Source organism: Rhagoletis zephyria, unplaced genomic scaffold (genome assembly GCF_001687245.7).
Source record: "Rhagoletis zephyria isolate East Lansing unplaced genomic scaffold, Rhagoletis_zephyria_1.1 Rzeph_scaffold_01667, whole genome shotgun sequence".
Lineage (NCBI taxonomy): Eukaryota > Metazoa > Arthropoda > Insecta > Diptera > Tephritidae > Rhagoletis > Rhagoletis zephyria.
Genome location: NW_016158751.1, coordinates 53294 through 76083, shown reverse-complemented (window position 1 = coordinate 76083; position 22790 = coordinate 53294). Strand labels below are relative to the sequence as shown.

Below are 22790 nucleotides of genomic sequence, written 5' to 3'. Positions count from 1 at the left end.
GCCGTTACTTATAAAGTTATTTGTCGAATTTTGATTGCCTCGCGCTGGCCGCGTGTCGTTGGGGCTGCGAGCACGAGGCGAGGTAGAAAGCACAGAGAAGAAGAACAAGAATTCCAAATACATATTAGATTTTCGAAAATTAGTATTAAAAGCTACTGCCTACTTTGTTAGTTTTACTACGTAAGACTTAAGAGCTAAATGTTAGTGGGAGTTATTTTATTAGGTTTTGCTGTGGATGACTTCTACTTTTGAATTATTTAGCAAAGCAATTAGTATTAACCAACAATACACTTATGTTAATTATAATCACAATAGATACTCACTGCACTTCATTGATGTGCGCCTGAAACTCCTCTTGCGTGTCGCCAAGGAAGGAGCACTTGTTGCATGCGCGCTTATTGTGCACCTTCAGCACATGCGTGGCCAAGCGTTCGGAGCGCGCGGCTTTATAGTCGCACAGCAAGCACACAAACGGTTTTGTATGCGTATTCAGATGACGCTTCAAGCCCCACTTATCCGCGCCAGACCAGGGACAGTAGCAGCAGGTGAATCGTTTCTCACGTTTCGGCTTAAGATTGCCAGTGGGGGCGCCACTGTTACCAACAATGCCACCATTGTCAATGTTGCCGCCACCGATGCCAACGCCGACACCACTACCACCAACAATGTCATCTTGCTTCTCCTGTTTGAGTTGTGGTAATGGCGCATCAGCGGCCGTTGCCACCGCTTCAATGGTCTCCGCAATGCTCATGATCGATGATGTGGGCTGTCGTTGCGTCTCCAGGAATGCATTGTCCAGTTGTACGTTCGCGCCCTGGAATATGATGTTGGGTTTTTGCTCGGGTGAGCCACAACTGATGTTCGTATTGTTTGTGAGTTGAGTATTTACCGCTGTTATGGTGACGTTGCCACGTCCGCCGGCATGGTGATTGCCGCCGCCGCTGTTGGCCGTGTTCGACGAGGGTACGTGACGCCGCGTCTTATTTATGTCGTACTGTAATTCGCGATGCATGCGCAGGAAATGCTTCTTCACGTGATCGGCCCGATTGAATTGCTTCAGACAAGCGAAACACTGAAAGGGCTTCTCCTCTTTGTGTATGTTCTCGTGACGAGTGTAGAGATCTCGTCGATCGGTGGAGTAGGGACAGTGAGTGCAAGCGTAACGTTTTTGCACTTGTACGCCGCCGTTGTTATTGTTGGCATTGTTGCCATTTTGGTGGTTGTTATGCGACGAGTTGTTGTTGTGGGACTTCTTGCGACTGCTGCCGCCACTTGAACTGGTGGCCGCACCAGCATTCGACGATGATGTAGGTGCGGTCTGTTGTTGGGCCTGACCGGAATTCATGGTGTTGCCGGAGGTCGAGGGACTAGTGTAGATCACTTCGGTGGTGGCGTCGTTGCGGTTTTTGGACCTGAAAACAGAGTAGAAAATGAGGATTAATGTTGAATGTTTTGAGTATAAAGTGAGGTTAAGATAATATAATAAATCATATAAAAAGAAAAAAAGTATGTATAAATATAATACAACTAAATAACAAAAAGCAAGAGTAAGATAACATAAAATATATAATCATTTATTTTGGAACGAATTTCTGTCATCCCTTGTCAAGTTTGGTTTGCGTTCGATTTCGGCGTTGTGCCATCTTCAGTGTAATTTTTCGTTCGTAAAATATATAAAATAAGATAGATAAGATACAATAACATAAGTAAAGATGAGACAAGAAAAGATATAATATATAAGCTAAGGCAATATAAGATAAGATAAAATAAAATATATAAGATAAGACAAGATAAAATAAAATAAGATAAAATAAAGTAAGATAGGATAAGACTGGATATGTTAAAATAGGATAAGAAAAGATAAAATCAAATGCAAAAATTGAAAAAAAATCATACACATAATATGCACGATGTAGTGAACAGAAGGTGGCGTATTTCGAAAACGGATACTACTTTGGTTTTGCCGATTTTTACAGTTCTTGATGTTCGTAAAAAACGCCTCAAAAACTATAAATGCACTGAAATCCACCAAGGCGAATTAATATAAGGTGGTGTTACTAGCTCAGCTGATTTTGTGTATGTGTTTCGCCGCACGGCTTCTGATATCAAACTGAAAAATTTTCTTTGAATTTCTACACACACTCTTACAGATTTTGACAGTTTATGCCGCCAAAGCAAAAACAAATACATGTAAATTTTTGTTTTTGTACTCCTGCTATCACCTTATATTAATTCGCCTTGGAAATCCCCTATACTTTCACTAAAATCACAGTTTTTTTACATTTCCTTTATTAATTTTTATTACAAATCATATATTTTCACAATTTAAAGCAATTAAAACACGTAAACACATTTCCTATCGAAAAATGGAATATTAAGATAACTGATTAATCTCACATTCTCTTTTATCCTCCTATTCGGCTTCGCTACTTTTTACTCACAAATGTCATCGCCGTCGGGAATGCGCAATCTTGTATTCTACCATTCTTGCAGAATATGTAGTAACAATATTTTATTTATCTAAATAAAAAAAAAAAATAACGGAAACAAATGAAGAATATTTTCCTACATAAGTCACTCAAATTAATTCAATAAAGCAGCTCATAAAATAGGACTTTCAGCGGTCCACCATTTTGTGATTTTACCTAACCTTAAAGTTGCACATTTTGACTCAATTCATCAGTTTCATCTTCTATTACCGTTTTTTGACCCAAACTGAAATTGCTGGGCGGTTTCGAAATGCGGTAGTACTCAAGTGACTCTCACAACTGAGTTATTTTATATTTTTATTTTCCCACAAATGAATATATATGTACATACGTATGTATTTTCATTCGAAATCTCAAGCGCATTTGACTCTTCCAGTTTTTCAACCGCACGCAAACAATGCAACGCATTCACACCGTCACTTTTGTGCCCAAGTACTGCAATGGTAAATGGGTGTGGAACAAAAATCTGGAGCGCATTGAGTTCGAAGACACCAAAGATGCCGAATTGGTGAAGGAGGACTATGTAAACACGTGTGGCTTTAATTTCAGCAAGACTGTCAATCAACTGGAGGAACTGATATTTCGTCAGGAGTTTCAGCGCTCCGATCTCACACACGACGCCGACGTCATACTTGTGCAGGACATAAAAAACGTCGTGCTCTTCCTGGCGCCGTCCGAAATCATCACCAAGGATTTCATATATTTTCTGCACACCTTCACCGTCGATCGTTTTCTGCGCGCACTCATCATCTACTTCGAGTACTATCTGAAAATGGTGGAGTTTGTACTGATACGACGGGATGAGATTACCGGCGACAAGGCGCAAATACAAAGCGAAGACACCAACGAAATCAAGCGCATATACTCGGAATATCTCACTCAGCATCGCCTGCTGCTGGCACGTGAATATAGCACCATAATAATGGGCGAGGGCGAGATGAAACGCTTCTACCACATCACGCCAATCGTTAACATCTCGCAGTCTATAAAAGATAAGCGCTTTTACGAAACTTTCTTGGCATTCTCAACGCAAGTGGTGTGGATTGCCATGCATCGTCGCGCCTATGACTACATCGATTTGGAAATGTATCGGCTCTTTCGCTCGGAGCACTTCAAACTGAAGCGATATGCGCACATTAACTTCACCCAAGCCGAGGCCAACATGCTCTACGGCAAGAACTATAAGCGTCGCAATTACCGCACACAAAACTCGCCACTGATACAGGAATTGGCAAATGTGGCAACGGAAAATTTGCCTATATTGTGGATTGGTGAACGGAAGTATCGCGGCACTGATCTGCGCGTTCACCAGCTGGAGCTGGAGTACATTGTGCCCGATAGTCAGCTGATCTTGATCGACACATGTCACGGCATACTCGGGCATCCGAAGAAAATCTACGACACCATTTTGAACATGAACTGGGAAGCGGTGCGTTTTCAAAACTACTCGGAAACCTATGATCCATATCAAATAAAGCGCCAGCCCGCACTGAAGGTACCCAGCATCGATGCGGAAAAAATGCGCAAGTACGCACAGGAATTCGACACTTACTACCATGTGCGCATGCAGTATGAGCGCGTGAGCAAGGCGGTGATAGATAAGTGGTGTCGACGAGATGAGGTCATTGAGTACTTCTCCGCAGAGGACATGATAACCAATATTGTAACAAAATGCGAGCGGGAACTGCAACGCGATTCGTATGGCCCTAGTGTGCAAGAGATAACGGACAAGTTTTTGGAACGCAAGAAATTACTGCGAAAGCAATAATAGAAGGTGGAAGCACAGAAAAAAAAAACATAAAAGAGAGGAAGGGATGAAAAAGCAGTAGACAAGGGCATGCTGTTTCTGGATACATTTTCAAAAATGCAGATATGAAAGATAGAGTTTAGTAGGTATTTTTTTATGGAACAGCTTATACAAATTTGAGGAATATATTTTTTTAAAAACCTTGTTGGAAAATTAGAAAAAAATGTGCATCAAAAATCGAAAATAAATGCGACCGGATACTGGCTCTTAAGGCTCATAAGTTTTATTTAAGAAAATTTGTTTCATTCCTATTTTTCTGGTACAAGAAATGCGTTTGATTGACTCTAGATACTAGAGACTCTTGCAGACTTCAACCTTCACATGTGTCCTACGATGCCGACGAGCACCATATTAAACATGAGATAATGGTCCTAAATGATTTCTAAGAAGGCACCTACTCTACTCAATACAGCTATCTGATTGGTGTAGTTTTCTCTAGTGGATTCTACAAGACGCGGACTCCATAAAACTTTTTAGACTAGACTATGATTTCATGCCCCATTTCCTACCAATTACCTACCCCTCCTGCAACAGCGGAGAGCTCCTAATACCTTCTCTACTCCCTCGCCCGCTTCCACGACATCTTGAGGAAATATACAAAGCTTTTTAAAAACTCCATAGATAGATATTAAAACGAGGAGTGCATCGCGACATAGTGATGTATTGTGCCCTCTATTCTTCACAATACTTATTCTAAACCTAGCTCTCTCTGAAAGCTCAACAGCGCTATTGGGCGTCTTCTGTAGAGAGAATCACACTCGACAAGAATATGTAGCGGTGTCTCACTGGTCAAGTCGCAGCACCGACAAAGATCAAGAGACCATATTCCTAGCTTATACAGATGCCCTCTTGGTCAGCCGTGTTTTGTAAGGGTGCCTTTTAGTATTGTAAGCTTCTCTTTTGGGCGGAATTGGTAATCTTCCTGTTGTACCTTCCCAGTAAACTCTTTACTTGACGCAATCCTTCCGAGTTATGCCAGTTCAGATTCTTAGACGTGTTCCTCTCCTTCCTGAGCTCCCCCTTAATAGTATTGGGACAAGAAAGGTCTAAGGGCCCTATTGTAGACACGGCTGCGGCCTCTCTTGCGAGACAGTTCACTTATTGTTCTTAGTCCTTAGTCAAGAAAAATGTTCGGTAGGGTTGCCAGTTTTTTTCGCACTGAATGGGATTCAAATAAGAGTAATAAAAACTCACGCATACATCTACAACTTTTACCCCAATATTTTTTTCTTTGTTCGTGCAAATCGTTCTACGGTAATAAAATATGTATTTTTTTTTTAGAAAATTTATGGAAACTCGCAAGTATGAATAAAATTTTCTCCATATAAGCGCGCTGTTCCAAAAAATGCGCTATGGAATGTCTTAAAAAAATGAATTTAAATATCCTATATTGTTCTCTTTAATTCTTGAAATTCGAGGTTTAGAATTTGTTTTTTTTTTTTAATACAAAAAAACGATCATTCCTAATAAAATATGAATTTACTATAAGTAGTAAATTTATTTTTTATTTGGTCGACGAATCAAAAAAACAAATAAATTTTATTTATGATTTGATTCTTCAAACCATCAACAAATTTATATTATTAAGGATTTGATACCACTTTTGATTCAAAAATCAATTTGATACATGCTATTATTTCATCTACTTTTTCTAAGTTTTTACTCGTTCAAAAAATCGTTCTACCATAATAAAATATTCGTTTTCAACATGCAAAAATTTTGCAAACAAATTTTTATAGAATATCTTAAAAAAAAACTCAATGAAATATTCGATGTTGTCAGGTTCTGAAAATCACTCGGAACTGAAATTCACTTCCGAGTGAATTTCAACAAAAGGCACTATTAGAAATTCGAGGTTTCAAACTATTTTTTCTCCATTTGAATACCACTTTTACAGATACAGAATTTTTAATTAATTTTTATGCAAGAGATTAAACCGCTTCTTCCTAATAAAAAACGAACTTATATATATATACATATGTAAGTATGAATTCGCTCAAAATACACACTTTTAAGGCCACTTACTTTGACTTAGATGTGCCAACTTGTTGCTGAAGCTGTTGTTGCTGCTGCTGCTGCTGTTGTTGTTGTTGTTGCTGCTGCTGTTGCTGTTGTTGAGTGGCAGCCGTATAGCTTTGTAATTTACCACCTGTTGCCGTTGGTGTTGTCCACTGTACGATTTGTGTCTGTTGTTGTGGTTGTTGCTGCTGCTGTTGCTGTTGTTGGTCCGTACCAGCGGTGCCAGTGGCGCCGCTTGTGGTAGTAGCAAAACCATTTTGCATTAGCGCCGCCAGACCAAATGCCGTACTCAAGTGATCTTCCGATTTGAAATTACCGCCTGTTGTTGCTACCACCACAGAACCTTCGGGTTGTTGTTGGATAACAACATTTGTCGCGCCAGCAGCTGTTGCCACTACATTGGCCGCTGCATTAGCTGCCATTGCGGCATTGTTGTCATATTCGATGGTGGGTGCAGCGCTGCGATCGATCTGCTGTAGAAGGTGCAGCGGCGAAGTGCAGATGATAAAAGGAATGAGAAGACAAAACAAAAGAAGAGAGATAAAAATGCGATAAGTAAAAAGGGGCAGTGAGACATTGTAGGCATATATACATACATACATACATATGTACATATATTTGTGCCTGTATGGGTATTTTGCTGCAGTGAGTCAGCCGCAAGCATTCGACTTACCAAATTCGTGAATGAACGCTCGCCTTCGGGTGCTGTGGGCCCAGTGGTCGCCACCTGCGCAACCGGTGTGCCCAATGTATGCAAACCATTTCCGGTCTCTTCCCCATATAATTTTCTTGTGATTTCTTTGAACATATCTTCATAAGCGGCCTCAACATTTGAGGACGGTATTAATGTTGCCATAGCTTATAGAATGCGCTCTCTGCAATGCTGCTACAACTACTACAAATACGGGCCGCCACAAACTGCAAGAAGAAAAGAGAAGAAAGGGATAGCGGCTTAGTAAGGTATTCTCATATGTACAGGATGACAAGATTAATCAAATTGCATATACATTGAGCAAAGAGAGAAAGAAAAAATAGTCATACTACATCCGCTTCGCTTAAATTTTTCCACTTCTACCCTCTTTGCGGCTTTTTGCAATTTTTTTTAAATTTTTTTTGTTCAATCTCTTTGGTAGGTACATAGTTACCCAAATGGCTTTTGAAAGTCCAGCCATTAACGAACGGCGTATAAACCCCATCTGCCCATTTTTGTGGCTTGTCATTTAGCCTTGTTTTTACTTTGTGTGTGTGTGTGTGCATGTAAGTGTATGTATTCATGCGCCACTTTGTGCCACTCAGGGCGCGGGCGGGCGAACAAAAGTTAAAAGTTACCAACGACAGCTGACTGACATTTCCAGGAATACCTACGCTGCTGCTGTTGCTGATACTTGATGCGCTGCGTCAAGGCAACACTAACAGCAACAACAATAGCAATAATAATAAAATTGAAAAAAGCACAAAACTGCAGTTTGCGTTAAGTGAATGGGAGAGTAGGTAGGTAGGTAGGGTACCCACATACATATTTGTCGGTGGTGGTGGTGATGGTGCTCGTGTTGCTGATGCCACTGGTGGCGATGGTTGATGTTGGGATGGCAGTTGCTGGCATTTCTGTGGAGATAAGGCGAACATAGCGACAGACAAAACAGTCACATTCCCCAGTGGGAAGCTGAGCACCTATGTACATACGATCTACAGCCAATACGCTGACTCATCATTCATAATTGTGGTGGCTGATGGGCTACCTATCCCCCTCTAAGATTAGCTGACGAAAGATGAACGCGTCTCATTCCAAGTGTTGGACACCCACTCAAAGGTGTATCTACACATTTAAATAGTTGAAAATTGCGAAGTGCTGAATGCAGCACAAAGCAAAATAAAATAGTTGGCTTATATTTATTGTACTGCATGTACTATGTGCGCATGAGCGTGTGGAAAGAACGCTGTTGTTGTAGTGAACGAGTTAATTGAATTCTGCTACAAATTATGAAAATACCCTGAGGACTCTAAACGTTTCGCGCGCGCTCTCGGATCCGGATCAGGAACGCCTTTGGATACGCAATTTCGAAGTACCGGAAGAGTTACCACTAACATTGAAAAAGAAAATTGCACGGAAAGAAACTCTATCGAACTGGCAAAATGCGATGGGTAGGTATTGCACGGTAGGAGGTTTAGTGGGTTAAAGTCTCACACTGACCGGCTATACAGGCTTTCGATGCTTCCTCCTCATACAAAAAGGTTACAGCGTTATCTTAAAGAGACTACTTTCTGATACGAATTTCCTACCAACAATATAATACCAAAAGCGGTGGATGGAATTAAGGCCACCTTCTCTTTTCTCCGGCGGCCTTATTTCACTTTTCAAAATGCCTGCGCAAAAATACTGTGAATGGCGGAGCCGGTGTTTGACTGATGAGGATTATTTTTTTACTAAACCCCGAATTAAAATTTTTTCTGCCAGGAGTCTGTAGAGGGCTCAGAGGGGGAAGGGCAACTTTTATTAAAGCTTAGACTCTGTTCTTTCTATTGGGTGGGGTTTTAGGTGCCACACCCGTTCCGCCATCCACAACAAAACCATTTTACAAATAACCGAACATTTCCCAATTCATTTTTCGATTGTTGCTTAGTTTCAGTTTTCAGAATGAATTAAAATTCCCGCGCGGTCTAAGGCCATAATTCNGCATCCACAACAAAACCATTTTACAAATAACCGAACATTTCCCAATTCATTTTTCGATTGTTGCTTAGTCTCAGTTTTCAGAATGAATTAAAATTCCCGCGCGGTCTAAGGCCATAATTCACAGAGCTACCAAAAGCCATACCAAATTTTCAAGCCGCAGTGAATTCTGGGAGCGATCCAAGGCTTGGAGAGCATGCCCGGAAGCGAGAACGTAAGTGCACATTTTCTCAGATAGTCAGGCGGCAGGTTAGGCGCTCTCTTCTTCCTCGCCTAGATGGCAACTTGTCGAGGACTGAAGGAAAGAGTTGGGCACAATTTCTGATCAAGACGTAATTATCAGCGACAGCGCATGACAACATATCGACTCAACTGAAAATATATTGAAAATATGTTGAGATAGGGCGTTTTTGAACGAATTTTGAAATAAGGCGTTCTTCAATCAAATTTTGAGATACGGCGTTCTTGAAAAGTTTTCTGAGAAACGGTTTTTTCAGACTGGCTGCCGAGATAGGTGGATCTTCCACTCCACTTCCACATAGGACAGCGGATGACTGAACTAGCGAGGTACGGCTTTGCACAAAAAAAAAAATATCCCACGCGGTGGATATGGGCGCCGCGCTCGTGAAAATCAAAAGCAGAATTAGTACCGAAATTTACCACTCGAAAGTTAAGCAGGTGTGGACCTGTACAGGATCGTCATGCACCTTAAATCAAGGCTCACATTAGCAATAAGTAAGAAATGGCCCGCATACTTTTCAGCAGATTCTGCCACAGCTGCAAGGACTTGGACTCAAAGCACGCAGTTGAATACTTTATCGGCGAGTGCACGGCCCCTGCAAGAGTGAGGGCGGCATAGCTGCGAAATATTTGAAAAAAATTTGCCATATTATCCCACAATAACTTAAGACCTGTCCCGAAACTATGTATAAAGTCGTGTTCAAGTCTTTTCTAAGAAATTGAGCGGAGTTATCATTTTCACTGAACTACTCGAATCAAATCGATTATCTGTCGTAAGATACCCAACAGATCCTATATGCTGCGCATGCGCACTGAACCCAACTAACTTCACCAAAAAAAACACACACAATTCCTCAAACGCAAACGAATTTCACCACTACTTTTTATGACACCCCTTAAATCGCATACCTTTTCAATCAACACCAAAATCAGCGCCGCTGAAAAATTCCTTCCCCGAATTCCAAACACCGCGCGCACATACATGCATACATACAAATCTTCAAAAAAGCACCTACATTTTCAGCTCAGGCAATCAGACCATTAGCAACAGCATGTAGGACGGATAAAAATGAAGAGCCATTCACTTTGCACGCCATAAACTCGGAAGACAAATTGTCAATGGGTTACGTGGCTCACAATGTCTCCGTTTGCAACGGATTTCGATGCTCACCGATTCATACACTGCACGAGCGCGCGGTACAGCTTGTGTGTACATTAGGGTGAGTCGGAATTTCATCCCTTAAGCTTGTTCTATACCGAAAAAATACACTTCTGACTTTTTTTTTATTTCGAAATCAAAAACTATTTAGAGATCGCTCAAACCGCTCAAACTTTCCCGTGTCTATTATATAAAAAAAAAACTATTTTTCGTAGAAATGGTATAGAATTCCTGAAAACAAATATGTTTTGATCGCGAACTCCGTTTCTCTTCAGGAGACTACCAATAATAATACCCAATTGTTTATTTAACCATCTTTTGATTTCAACTTTTTTACAGGTTCCAAAAACCCCAAAAAATGCAATGTGGAGACCCATAAAAAATCGCTACTATTTAAAAATGATAAAAATAAACAATTGATTACACTATGCGACAGTCAAAATCGGGATGGGATGAAACCAACGGGAAATGTTATATCGGTCAAAAACAAGTTATACGTGTCCCGGCGTTTCGCTGGGTCACGTCTAGGAATCGAGATATATATATAACTATCATATAGGGGAAATTGTCACCTTTGGTGGTCTTTTTTTGACATAACTCGAGAACCACTAGTCCGATTTTGCTCAAACAAATTTAAAAAAATTAAAAATTACAATTCCTTTAATCTGTTCATATAACGTTTTTCTATATAATCAACAGTTTTGCCGGTAAAAATAAATGTATGAAGAAAAAAAATATTTTTTGCCTAAAATATTAAATTTTTTTAAAACTGTTGATTATATAGAAAAACGTTATATGAACAGATTAAAGGAATTGTAATTTTTAATTTTTTTAAATTTGTTTGAGCAAAATCGGACTAGTGGTTCTCGAGTTATGTCAAAAAAAGACCACCAAAGGTGACAATTTCCCCTATATGATAGTTATATATATATCTCGATTCCTAGACGTGACCCAGCGAAACGCCGGGACACGTATAACTTCTTTTCTACCGATATAACTTTCCCCGGTAGTTTGAACCCTTCCCGATCACTGACCCCTACCATTTGTCTCACAGTGTTATCTATTATTGAAAGTCTCCTGAAGTAAAACAGAGTTTTCCGATCAAAAATATTGATTTCCAAGAATTCTATACCATTTCGACTAAATGTTTTTTTTTCATATAAAACACATGAAAAATTTTGAGTGATATCTAAATATTTTTTGATTTCGACATAATTAACCGGGGGTGTGAGCATTAAAATTCCGACTTTACTTTTATCGCATGTATTTTTGAACCACCCTAGTGTATATATACTCTGTTTTTTATTATGGTTGCCGGCACTCTTTTCAATGCTTGCATGGCCATAGTGTTCAGCGTCTGCGCCTGCTTTGACTGGTTCTTGTAGTGCACCGCCGCCGCTGCTGCTGATGCCGAAGCCTCTGCCGCCAAATGAGTCAGAAGACCGGTGGAGATTGAAAGTAAAGACGCCATAGTCCAACAAAGCCGTGGAGCGATCACTTTTATTTTTAGGCTTGCATTTTTAATGTTTCCTTCGTTCAACGAGTTCTTGTTTCTAGCTTAACCAAAGAAATAGGTAGAGTCTTTCACTAAAGCAAGTTGAAAATGAAGTCAGGTATCTCACTTTGTGTCCTCGATGCAAGCGCCAACTTGTTACTGCGCTGATTTGAAAAAAAAAATACATATGAAAAAAAGTAGTTTATGTCTACCTCATCTGCAACGGCAAGACGCATCATCGCACACAAAGTGGGTGGATACGAGTTGATAGAAAATATTAAAGCTTGTAACATGCAAGAAAAAAAAACAAAAGGCGAGCAACGAAAAACGGTAGACGAAAAAGCGCGCCAACTTTTCTGTGCCACAACTGTCTAACGCCAAGCGCAAACAAATGCGCAGCCAAACAAATGGCTTGTTAGCAAAGTTGTCGCCAAGTGCCGCACAGTCCACACAGGCCAATTGGCATAGTCGTCGGCCACTCGCAATCGCTGCAACCCACAGCGCGTAAGGCGCAATAGCAACGCAAAGTCAGTCACCAGAGTCACCAATCGCCACAGCCACATTGCTATGTTGCATATGGCCCATTGCGGCCTGACATTTGTCGCCCACTTTGGCGACATTGTCTTCATTTCGATGCTGCTTCGGTCGGTGCTATTGCGACAGGCAAGCCGCACACACATGCATACACACTTTTTTGTAGCGTACCATCATCGAAACGTGTTCTCCCCCTCAAACAGCATTTCATATATATATATTTTGTTGTTTGTTTTGCTTAACTCAAGTGCTGTTTTGTTTGCTTAAATATTTGTAAGTAGTGAGCGCATTTGTGTATGTGTGCGTACTTTTTGAAGTGTCCCCCTTCTTTTCGCATTTTCATTCGGTTTTATTTGCCCATATTCCTCCGGTCTGCTGCCTGCCTGCCAGCCAGCCTGCCTATTCAGCAGTTTATTCGTATGACGCGGCACACACCGTGTGGGGGCGTTTGGTGTTTCGGCGGCAGCACTAAAGTTGGGCGTCGCGTATGTCGCACCGACAAACAAACTGACTATTTTACAAAACACAACGACTTATTTTATTTAATTTATTTGCAATCACTGGGTGTTATGTGGCATTTTGTGTGGCTGGCGCAGCAAAAGTCAAGATCATTCATCTGTTGCTGTTGCTGTTGCTGCTGCTGCGGTCTGACTAGGCTGTGGTGGGTGGATAGATTTTTATTTAATTTTATTTTGCCTTTTAACACCACCACAAGCTTGCATATGTGTAAGCAATCAAATCCGGATTTAATCAATTTGCTTGCAGTGAAACGGGCTGGATTTTGTAACAGCGAAACAACGATTGGATGCTTATCTGTAGTATGGTGTGATCTTCCTGTAACAATACCAAATTATTTATTTGGCCCTTTTCTATCATTAACAACTATTTTTTATAAGGCCCCTAAAACCTTAAAAAATCCAATGGGGGCTCATTAAAAATCGCTAGCATTAAACATGTACACATAATAAATAATTGGATATTGTTACTGGAAGTCTCCCAAAATTTAGTGTAAATAGGTAGTCCAATTGTGGGATCAGAAAAAGTTTTTAGTTTTATCCCAATCACGATAAACAATTTTTGTACATATTCCAAAAGAATTGCAAATTAAATGTGTTCATATACATATACACTACCGAGCAAAGGTGAGTAGTTGGTGATTTTTCTTAAATATTTACAATGTTTTTCGAGTAACAAATTTTTTATAAAAATATTCTTTATGCCTTAACGAAAACCATGTACACCAAAGTTTCAAAACATATACATTATTTAGAAAAATTCCACAAATTTTCATAAAAATGTCGAACTTTTTAATCGGAATTTTCAGAAAGTTGTTGGGTACGCAGTTAGATCACTACTGATTATTTAGTAAAAGAAGTGAAAGTTTTGATTTTTATTTTTTTTTTNCCAAATTATTTATTTGGCCCTTTTCTATCATTAACAACTATTTTTTATAAGGCCCCTAAAACCTTAAAAAATCCAATGGGGGCTCATTAAAAATCGCTAGCATTAAACATGTACACATAATAAATAATTGGATATTGTTACTGGAAGTCTCCCAAAATTTAGTGTAAATAGGTAGTCCAATTGTGGGATCAGAAAAAGTTTTTAGTTTTATCCCAATCACGATAAACAATTTTTGTACATATTCCAAAAGAATTGCAAATTAAATGTGTTCATATACATATACACTACCGAGCAAAGGTGAGTAGTTGGTGATTTTTCTTAAATATTTACAATGTTTTTCGAGTAACAAATTTTTTATAAAAATATTCTTTATGCCTTAACGAAAACCATGTACACCAAAGTTTCAAAACATATACATTATTTAGAAAAATTCCACTAATTTTCATAAAAATGTCGAACTTTTTAATCGGAATTTTCAGAAAGTTGTTGGGTACGCAGTTAGATCACTCCTGATTATTTAGTAAAAGAAGTGAAAGTTTTGATTTTTATTTTTTTTTTGCTGACAGCTTTTTCAGTTTATTTCATATAGCGAGTGCAATTTATAAATACTACCGTTGGTTTTTGTTTTTTCTGTTCTGCTAACGGTCTTGCGTATATTTTCCACAAGAATTTCATGTTTATAAGAAAAAACAAAAAAACACAAAAATTCATCAGGAAAAAATAGCAAACAATTTTTTACATCAAAAATATTGTAAATATTTAAGAAAAAGCACCACATAGCTACTCAGTTTTACTCGGCAGTGTATGTTTTGTACCAATCATGTAACTGCTAACGAAATTGCCGCCCCAATTTTTATCGTGCTATCTGGTCTTAAGGAATGTAATCGTATTCATCTACGTGACTGTAAAAAAACTACTAAAATTATTTTTATATGACAACCCTACCAAAAATATTCCCCCAATTTTTTAACATCCTTCGTTCCAAGCAGTTTTTTTTTGTGTTTTTGTTAGTTTGTAGTTAGTTAATTTGTGGAAAACATACATAGGTATATTAGAAAGGGGTTAAGCTCAAGATTTTTCTCAGCTTCATTAATTAATGCAAAAGGTGTCCTAGTAGACGGCTTTCTTAACGACTGCAGATGAAGTAAAAACAAGTAGTATTTGTGGGGCCAATTCCGGATTGTCACGCAGAACGTGTTCCGACATCTAGTCGTCTTCCAGACAAAGCCCAAATTCCGTTTCTGTGGATGGTCAAACCAGCAGCAAATGACAAGCAGTTGCTTATGAAAGGCTAAACACCCAGTGAGTTATTACCTGGTGTTTAATGTCCTTTCTAGGGAACGTATATTCAAAGAACCTGGCATTCCTAAGGCTCCTCACTACTAGCGCTACCCAGTACTTTACTGAGTTTTGAGTTTACCCACTCAAAAGTCTATAAAAAGACCAACTGAGCACATAAAATGGTTGCAGTCCCACGAAAACTGCTGATCAGCTTTCTTTCGTAAGTTTCTCGTTCTGCTCACATGAACCTTAGAAAAATTAGTAGTTTTTGGGCTATTGTCGTCACCGCCCGAAAGTAGGTGAACATTTGTCGCAGCAATAACTGGGAAGGCATCTGAAGACTGTAGTTAGGCAAATTTGCCCGTTGCGTTCAACGTCCAGGTAAGTGACTTTCATTGAGCCCAACGAGCTGTGGAAAATTGTGGGCGTGGCTAGTAGTTAATAGGTCAGTTTTCATGAAACAAAAATTCCTCTCTTTGTCGCTGTGATCGGTGTACATAACAGCCTCATTTCTCTTTACTACCCTGCCCTGTTGGAAAACTTTTTGGGCCATCCCCCGAGTTTTTTGGAAAAGATATGTTGAAAGCCAAACATCTGAGCCCGTTTTATACGTAAATTGGGTAGTCTTACAAAAGATTAAAACTGAGGATGCTATTGTGTTTGTTGGTTTCTGCACGGGTTGCTTTTGGAGTGCCGATAAAAAGAGGTTGTTTGGGGAATGTTAGTGTTTGCGATTCAGGGCCGGAGTCTTTCACTAAGGTATCGCACCTGCCACTCAGCTGTTTCATTCGAATGAAAATTTATTTTTTGGTTATGTTCTTCTTTTACTAATCTTTCTTTACTAATCTTTAAATGCAAAGAAAGTCTAGGGAACTACTAGTACCTGTTGCTACTGCCTGAAATGGAAGAAGATATACAATCAAGGACCATAGAGATTCATATAAAAATTAGATAGGATTGGACTGATTAAAAGATAAGCTTTAGGAGCGAAGAAGAAGCTTGCATACGTAAAATTTGTCACTATACTATTAAGACTAATTTTGACCCAGTTTTTAACGAGAAAAAAATGCAAAAAACGAGCCTCAGCCACACCAAAGACCAAGTTCTTTTGTTAAAACGAAATGAATCTGGTGGAAAAAACTAACACAACCTAGCACCGACTAAGCGGACATAAAAACACTAAAACGACAATACGCTTACAACGTCATTTCGAGACACGCACCCTATTAAAACCCACAACAAATACAAACCCAACCAACATCCGGCAAAAAAATGTAAAACCAATGCAAAATAATAAACAAAAGAATCAGCAAATAGCATTTAAAAAAAAAAGAAGAGAATTGCCAACAGCTGCATGATAACCGGAGCACCAGTGCCAGCGGTGCTCTTCGCAAATGGGGGCGAGTGGGCTACAAATGGGCGCATAAGCCGAAATAACAACACAAAGCGCAAGCAAAAACAACAAACGCAACAACAAAGAACTGAAAAACTGCGACGGCAACCACAAAGTTAAAGACAAAATCAGCGTAAAGTAAAAGCAGCTGCGCCGCGCCGCGCCGGTTGATTTTTCTGCTGCTTCAACGTAAAAGGTGCCAGGAGATCCTCAGGATGGTTGTGTGTGCGTGTTTGTGTGTGCTTGAGTATTACGTCGACGCCGGATGGGGAAAAAAGCGCTTAAGTTGGCGAGGTGAGGTGCACGGTGAACGAAGGGACCCACAAAAAAAAACGAAAGATTGAAATAAAGAAAAATAAACCGGTTATACGCTTGCGTTGGTGAAATTCAAAGCTGACGCCATGGCCACCACTTCTTGGGCTGTAAACGGTCTTGCTGAATGTCGCGCTTGCCGTATGCCTTTACCCATTAAGCCATAGCAGAACAGCTGCCTGCGTCTATTCGCCCAGCGCACATATAATTCGCTTTAACATGCGCGCTGATGGGCAATGCGCGACTTTAGGGTGTAACGGCTTTGTTGCTGACGCACACCCGCGCGCCAACTGCTCCTCTTCTTATTAAGTTTTCTTGTTTTTTTTTTTTGCCGGCTAGCAGCGTCGCATCAAAGTCAAAAGAAGCAGTGACTTTGAAGTGTTTTTGTTGTTGTAGCACTTTTGTGTGCTATGATCGTCGACATTGTTGTTGCTGATTGCAATCAGCATACTGTCGCTATAGCTATAGCCGCTTAATGGCTGTTTTTGTATTTATTGTTGTTGTTGCTGGCTGGGCTATTGGCTCTTCTTAGCTGATGGCGTTGGTGGTGGCATTCGCGCCCAGTCACAGGCGATGTGAGTGACAACAAAAATGTGTGTGACGAACGCAAACACACGCGCATGTGGGAAGGGGCGGCAGTGGCGGCGCGTCACAGCTCAATTCGAGACTACCCAGTCCCAGTCGGGCGTTTTTATGAACATAAAAGCATGCATGTGTAGCTGCTTGGCCGCGAAATTACAACAAAATGTGGTTGTTATTGTTTTGAGTGTTGTGTGGTGGCGCAATGAAAATATCACTTCGAAATTATGGTGTTTGTCGTGCCAAATAGCACGGTCGGCAATATGGCGTGGAAGAGGGTGATCGACAACGATAAAGTGGGCGCGCAGGCGACCGTGCTAAAATACCAAACGGTGCGGCGGTGGTGCCATCGGAGCGACGCGCGCTGGTCACGGTGGGCCAGAAGACGCGAGTGTGCGCACGAAATTAATTTTATTCTCATTTTTTTAATTGTTAACCTAAATTTTTACAGTTTTGAAATAGTAAACGCTTTGAAACGCAGTAAAAACTTTGACACGCTTGGGAGGTTCAAAAGGTCTGGGCATTTCCGATAAGTAACCCACTTATGTATATACTACACAAGTTTTACATGCGCGTCAATAGCGTGATAAAAGTATAATATACTTTGATTTTTTTTTACTTTTACTCAGCCACACCTGACTTTTGCTTCACTGTGCAACAATCGCTGCTTATTTGCCTTGCTTTATTTCGATTTCAGCACATTTGTTGTTTGTCGTTATTTTTATGCCGGGTGTTGGTGTTATTAAAAGATGAAAAAAGTAGGCAACGGCGGTGGGTGCGTTAAAACGGGTGGGCACTTAACTGGCACCCAACTGAAGCGGCGGACAAGCAGAATGGCATTAAGTCAAGCAAAGAAGTCGTGAGACGGCGAGTCAGCCAACCAACCAACCAACCAACCAACCAGGCAGGCAGGCAGCCAGCCACCCAAAGCAGTGACAGGCAAGAAGCAAACAAAGAAGCGCACACGGCGAGTAAGCGCACACCCCCACATACATACATAGCCACACAAGAATACATAAACACTCAGAAATATTCCAATGGACAGGGCAAGCATTTGCGCGGCGAGAATTTCATGAAATTTCGCAAACTCAGCAAAGAAGCAGCCATTTAGCAGCAGCAGAGGCGACAGCGGTAACAACAATGATCCACCCAACACCGCCAATCAACCTATTTCAAGTGATTGCGGCGGTGGCGGCGGCGACGGCGACGAGGGTGGCGGCGTCGTCTGTCTGTCATTGAAGGGGTCATAAATGTGTAGTCGTTCAACAGCCAGACAAGGCAAGCATTCGAAGTTACCCAACCCAACTCGAAAACTTAACCTAAAAGTCAAATTAACTTCAGCTGCCCGAACCACCACCAAACACTTCACCGCGCGAGCGCGCAACGAAGGAGTAAATAGCGTAGAGCGACGATCAGTCAACGCCAGTAGATCATTTCACATGGAATGGAGTTTTGCACAGGGTGAGGCGCGACGCTTGGCGGCGGTTATAACTGGCCTTTACACAGAAGAAGAAAATATTTAATTTTCGTATGCTATATACAAATATGTATACATAGTATATATAAGCTGTAACTGCCATTGATTCGAATAACTGACGCGCGAATGCGTGCGTGCGTGCGTGCGTGTGCGCGTATGTATGTTCAGAGCTGATGGTGATGGCGACGGTGAAAGGCCAAATTGACGCGTTGTTATCGCGTCCAGTCGCCAAACCATTTACGATCTGCCGCGCGTACATACAAACGCCCACAATTGTATTGCACATATGTACATACATAAACATATATATATATATATATTTATGTACTTAATATTTTTTTTTCAAGCGCGCTATGAAATTTTCAACAAAAAAACGATACACTTGGTCTGGGAAGCGAACGCGAAATCAGCTCACATCGTTGTTGGGTGGGTGGTTGGTTGGCTGGTCGTGAAATAGTTTCACATGCGCTGCAATTCGTTTGTGCCTGTATGTGTGCGGGTATATATGTATATTGGCGAGTTAATCTAGTGGAACACGTCGGTCAGAGCTGCTGATGTGGGAGTTTCGAGTTGGGTTAGGTGGTTGCGGCAGGCGCGGGGGGAAGAGAATGACTTGCGACTCGGCAACTGACCATAATTACCGGATGTTTGCACGAGTATGAAATAATAAGGCTCAGCCTTATGGGTAAAAACAATCCGTCTTATCTGGAGCTCCACGTGAACAAACATCCCCATAAGTATAAAGTAAAATAAAAACAATTTCTGCCAATTTGTAAGTTCTTTTTATTCACATGGAATTTGTGACAAGATTGGATGTGTATACAGCCCATGGAGAAACACATTGGAAAGTATATCAAATTCTAGACTTTGGAAATTCCACTTAAACAGCAAACATTTTTTTAAAGAGTGTATAACGTTTTCACCTATATACAGTAGCTTTTTGCGGACTCTGCTGGACTTACAACCAGGCAGCAATGGTAATTGATGATAACCATTGGCCAGAGTGTCTACCCAGCATTTTTTCATATTTTTTTTTTTTTTATATAAATATATGCAAACATCCTGGTCACCCCTCTCGCAGCTCCGAATTCAGAGGAGTCGGAATTAAATTTAGTTTCAAATTCACTTAGTTACTTTTCCATATCTTCAGGAGAAGGAAGAGTTTATTTGCTTATAAAGTGCGAGTTAATTACACCTATGTTTCTTAATATTTCCTTTCCGATATTTTCTCATTTTTATTATTTATATTCATTCCATCTATTGGGACTATGCAATTGTGGGGAATTAAAGCAATATGATTAATTTTCTGGGTAGGTGAGTGGTTGCTTTACATTTCGTGGCATTTGTGGTCAGCAACAATGTAGCGATTACGACAATATCAGCGCTAAGAGCAATACATATCTGTATGGGCAGCAAATGGACAATCATCAGTGAAACTGATTCAGCGCCTATAAAACATACATTTCATGCGTTCGCGTAGCTAAAACCAGAAAAACAAACACACAAACCAGACAATACACCTAACTAGAGTGGGTCGAACCGGCGCTGCGTCTAAGGTTGGGCCAACACCATCACCACCGCCGCCGCCCATGCCACTGCAACAGAAACAGAAACGGAGAACAGCTAACAAGCTACGTAAAAAAATAGAAATATAAAATACATTTAACAAAACATTTAATATCTAAAGTCTAAAAGTCGCATGAAAGTTGAAAACTTAAGACGACGCGACGACGCGCACAACAATGTGTGTGGGTAGGCGGTGGTACTGGCATGCTGGTGCGGGAGCCACCACGTTTTGGGTGTGGAGAGGCAGCGCAGCGCGGCGCACGCTAATGTCGATGCGGAACGGTGCGTGTGTGGGCTGGTGGGTGAGTTTTGGTCGGTAAATTATGTGCGCGTTCACCCAATTGGCCATTTCACATGTGGGACAAATTGAAAAATACTTAAAAGATATACGAACGCGGCGAAGAGGAAAAGAAAATAAAAAGCGCGTTTTTTCGACCAAAGTAAACCTACAGGTTTTTTTAATTTTTTTTTCTTTTTGTGTCGCGCACACAGAATCATTAGCCGCAGCAGTATGCGTAAATTGCTGGTCGGCCATAATGAGGTTGGTCAGATTATTAGTGGTGCTGGCTGATGCTGCGGATGTGGGCTAGCGCGCGCGGGGGTTGGCGGCCTATTGGTGACATATGGCGTTGTTTTGCAAATCAGCGAACAACAATGGAAGCGCATGAAATTAGTGAAAAAGAAGCAAGAGAAAAATGTCAAAAACCGCAAAAAGTAACGCGGCTGTTTTGTGTGGTGAACTTGCTCCCCCCGCGCGTATGCGGTTTCATTCTCCCACCAATGCTTTCAACGTGGATTATATTATATTATTGGCTGTTTGTTGTTTGTTGCTGCCTGCTGTCATTTTACGTATTTTTGTTGGCAGCCAAACGACATGTGTACACGCACACAAGTACACTTATGGATAAAGTTGCGCGCATAGTGGACCCGTGTGCGCGTCGCACATAAGCACACAAGTAAACGAGCAGACGCACTCTATGGGCGGCAGGTGGTATTTTGGTCAGCTGAAAAAAAAATTATAAAACTCGCCAACCGCGTCCGCCAGCTATAAAGCAAATGAACTTGCAGAAAAAGTTGAAAAGAGTACAATACAAAAAATATCTACATTAAAGAAATAACTACGAAGCGCACACCTTTAGTGCGCGCGGGTTGAAGGCGCGCCGACCTGAGTGCAGGCAAGGCGCGTCAAGGCAAGGTGGTGGTGATGGCGCAGCTGTTTTAGAGTGCTGCTATAAAAGTAAATTTCACTCCGCGCGCTCCCCCCTCCCTCAGCCAGAGCGATGGCCGACTAAGCCAAGTGACCGCAAGAGTTGAACATCATTATCATCGTCACCAGCTTCAAGCTTCAACACTGGCAAAAGGCAACCAACCTTAGCCAAAAATACAGAAATCGAAGTCGCTGCGCGCCGGTTTTTTTTGTTTTGTTTTTAAAAATACTTCTACAGTGCAGCTGTTGTTGTTGCCGATATTTTGGTGATGGGTGGGTTGGTGATTTTTTTTTTTTGTTTTAAATTTACGACGATGCTTAAGGTAGCGGATGCTGAAGAAGCCGCTGACGACGGTGGTGTAGGAGCAGCAAACGTTGACTATGTAAGCTCTGTTGTTGTGTCTTTCTCCCCACCGCGTTGCGCGCCGCTCCCGTTTTCCATGCCATTAATTGATATATGTATGTATGGGCGAACGCGTATTCGGTATATGTACATACATGCATACATACCAGACAAGACAAGACTGAAAATGAAAAGTAGTTTAACCGCTTTGATTGGAACGAAGAAGCTGAACGTTTTTTTTTTTTAATTTTTTGAACGCGAGCGTACTGAAGATGGCATGCTGACCAAATGGGCTGTGTGACTGATAAACTGGCGGGCAGATAATAATGATTCGTGCACAATCACCGCTGCTTCTGCCGTTGGTGGGCGGAAAAATTGATGATTCAAGGGCGCATGCGCGCAGCAGCTATACACTGGGCCAACAAAGCAAAAGCGACAGCAGCTCAATATTTCTTATGTAAATTATAGGGCACATACATATGAGCGTCTGTCGATGTATGCGGTTGGGTTGGCGAAGAGTGAAACTAGCAAGAAAAAAATGTGGTCTCAAAATGGTATGCGAAGCGATCGTCACGGAAATTTTTTTTTTTTTATAATGACTAAAACGATTTCACCATAAGCAGCAGAAATTACATAGTGAAGCGACAACGAGGCGCAAACGCGACAAGCCAAAATAAATACGGAATGGGAGAAGGGAAGAAGAGAAGCGGGAAAAGAAAACGAAAAATATGTAAGGCGTAAAAAATCCGCAGACAGCAGGTGCAACCTGATGTGTTTCCTCCCCAAAAAGGCAGACATTTACTTTTCAATACCG

The 22790-nt window shown here is 40.9% G+C and overlaps 2 protein-coding genes across 10 annotated transcripts in view; one reads left to right on the top strand and one right to left on the bottom strand.

Annotated features, from left to right (window-relative positions):
* Positions 1-22790, bottom strand: part of chn (zinc finger transcriptional factor charlatan) — a 61438-nt gene that overhangs the window by 4737 nt on the left and 33911 nt on the right. For 7 of the 9 annotated variants that reach the window (XM_017618602.1, XM_017618600.1, XM_017618598.1 and 4 more), the window contains exons 2-4: positions 6989-7233; positions 6322-6788; positions 324-1412 (exon numbers count right to left, since the gene is read on the bottom strand). In XM_017618602.1, coding sequence (XP_017474091.1) covers positions 324-1412; positions 6322-6788; positions 6989-7171 — 1739 coding nt within the window. In that variant the 5' untranslated portion in view covers positions 7172-7233. Of the gene's footprint in view, positions 1-323; positions 1413-6321; positions 6789-6988; positions 7234-7452; positions 8132-22790 lie in introns of those variants that run through there. The other 2 variants (XM_017618603.1, XM_017618604.1) reach the window with 2 other exon arrangements.
* Positions 2248-5745, top strand: LOC108364770 (protein phosphatase 1 regulatory subunit 36-like). The gene has a single exon (XM_017618608.1). It carries the CDS (start codon positions 2887-2889, stop codon positions 4255-4257), a length of 1371 nt encoding a protein of 456 aa, XP_017474097.1. The 5' UTR covers positions 2248-2886; the 3' UTR covers positions 4258-5745.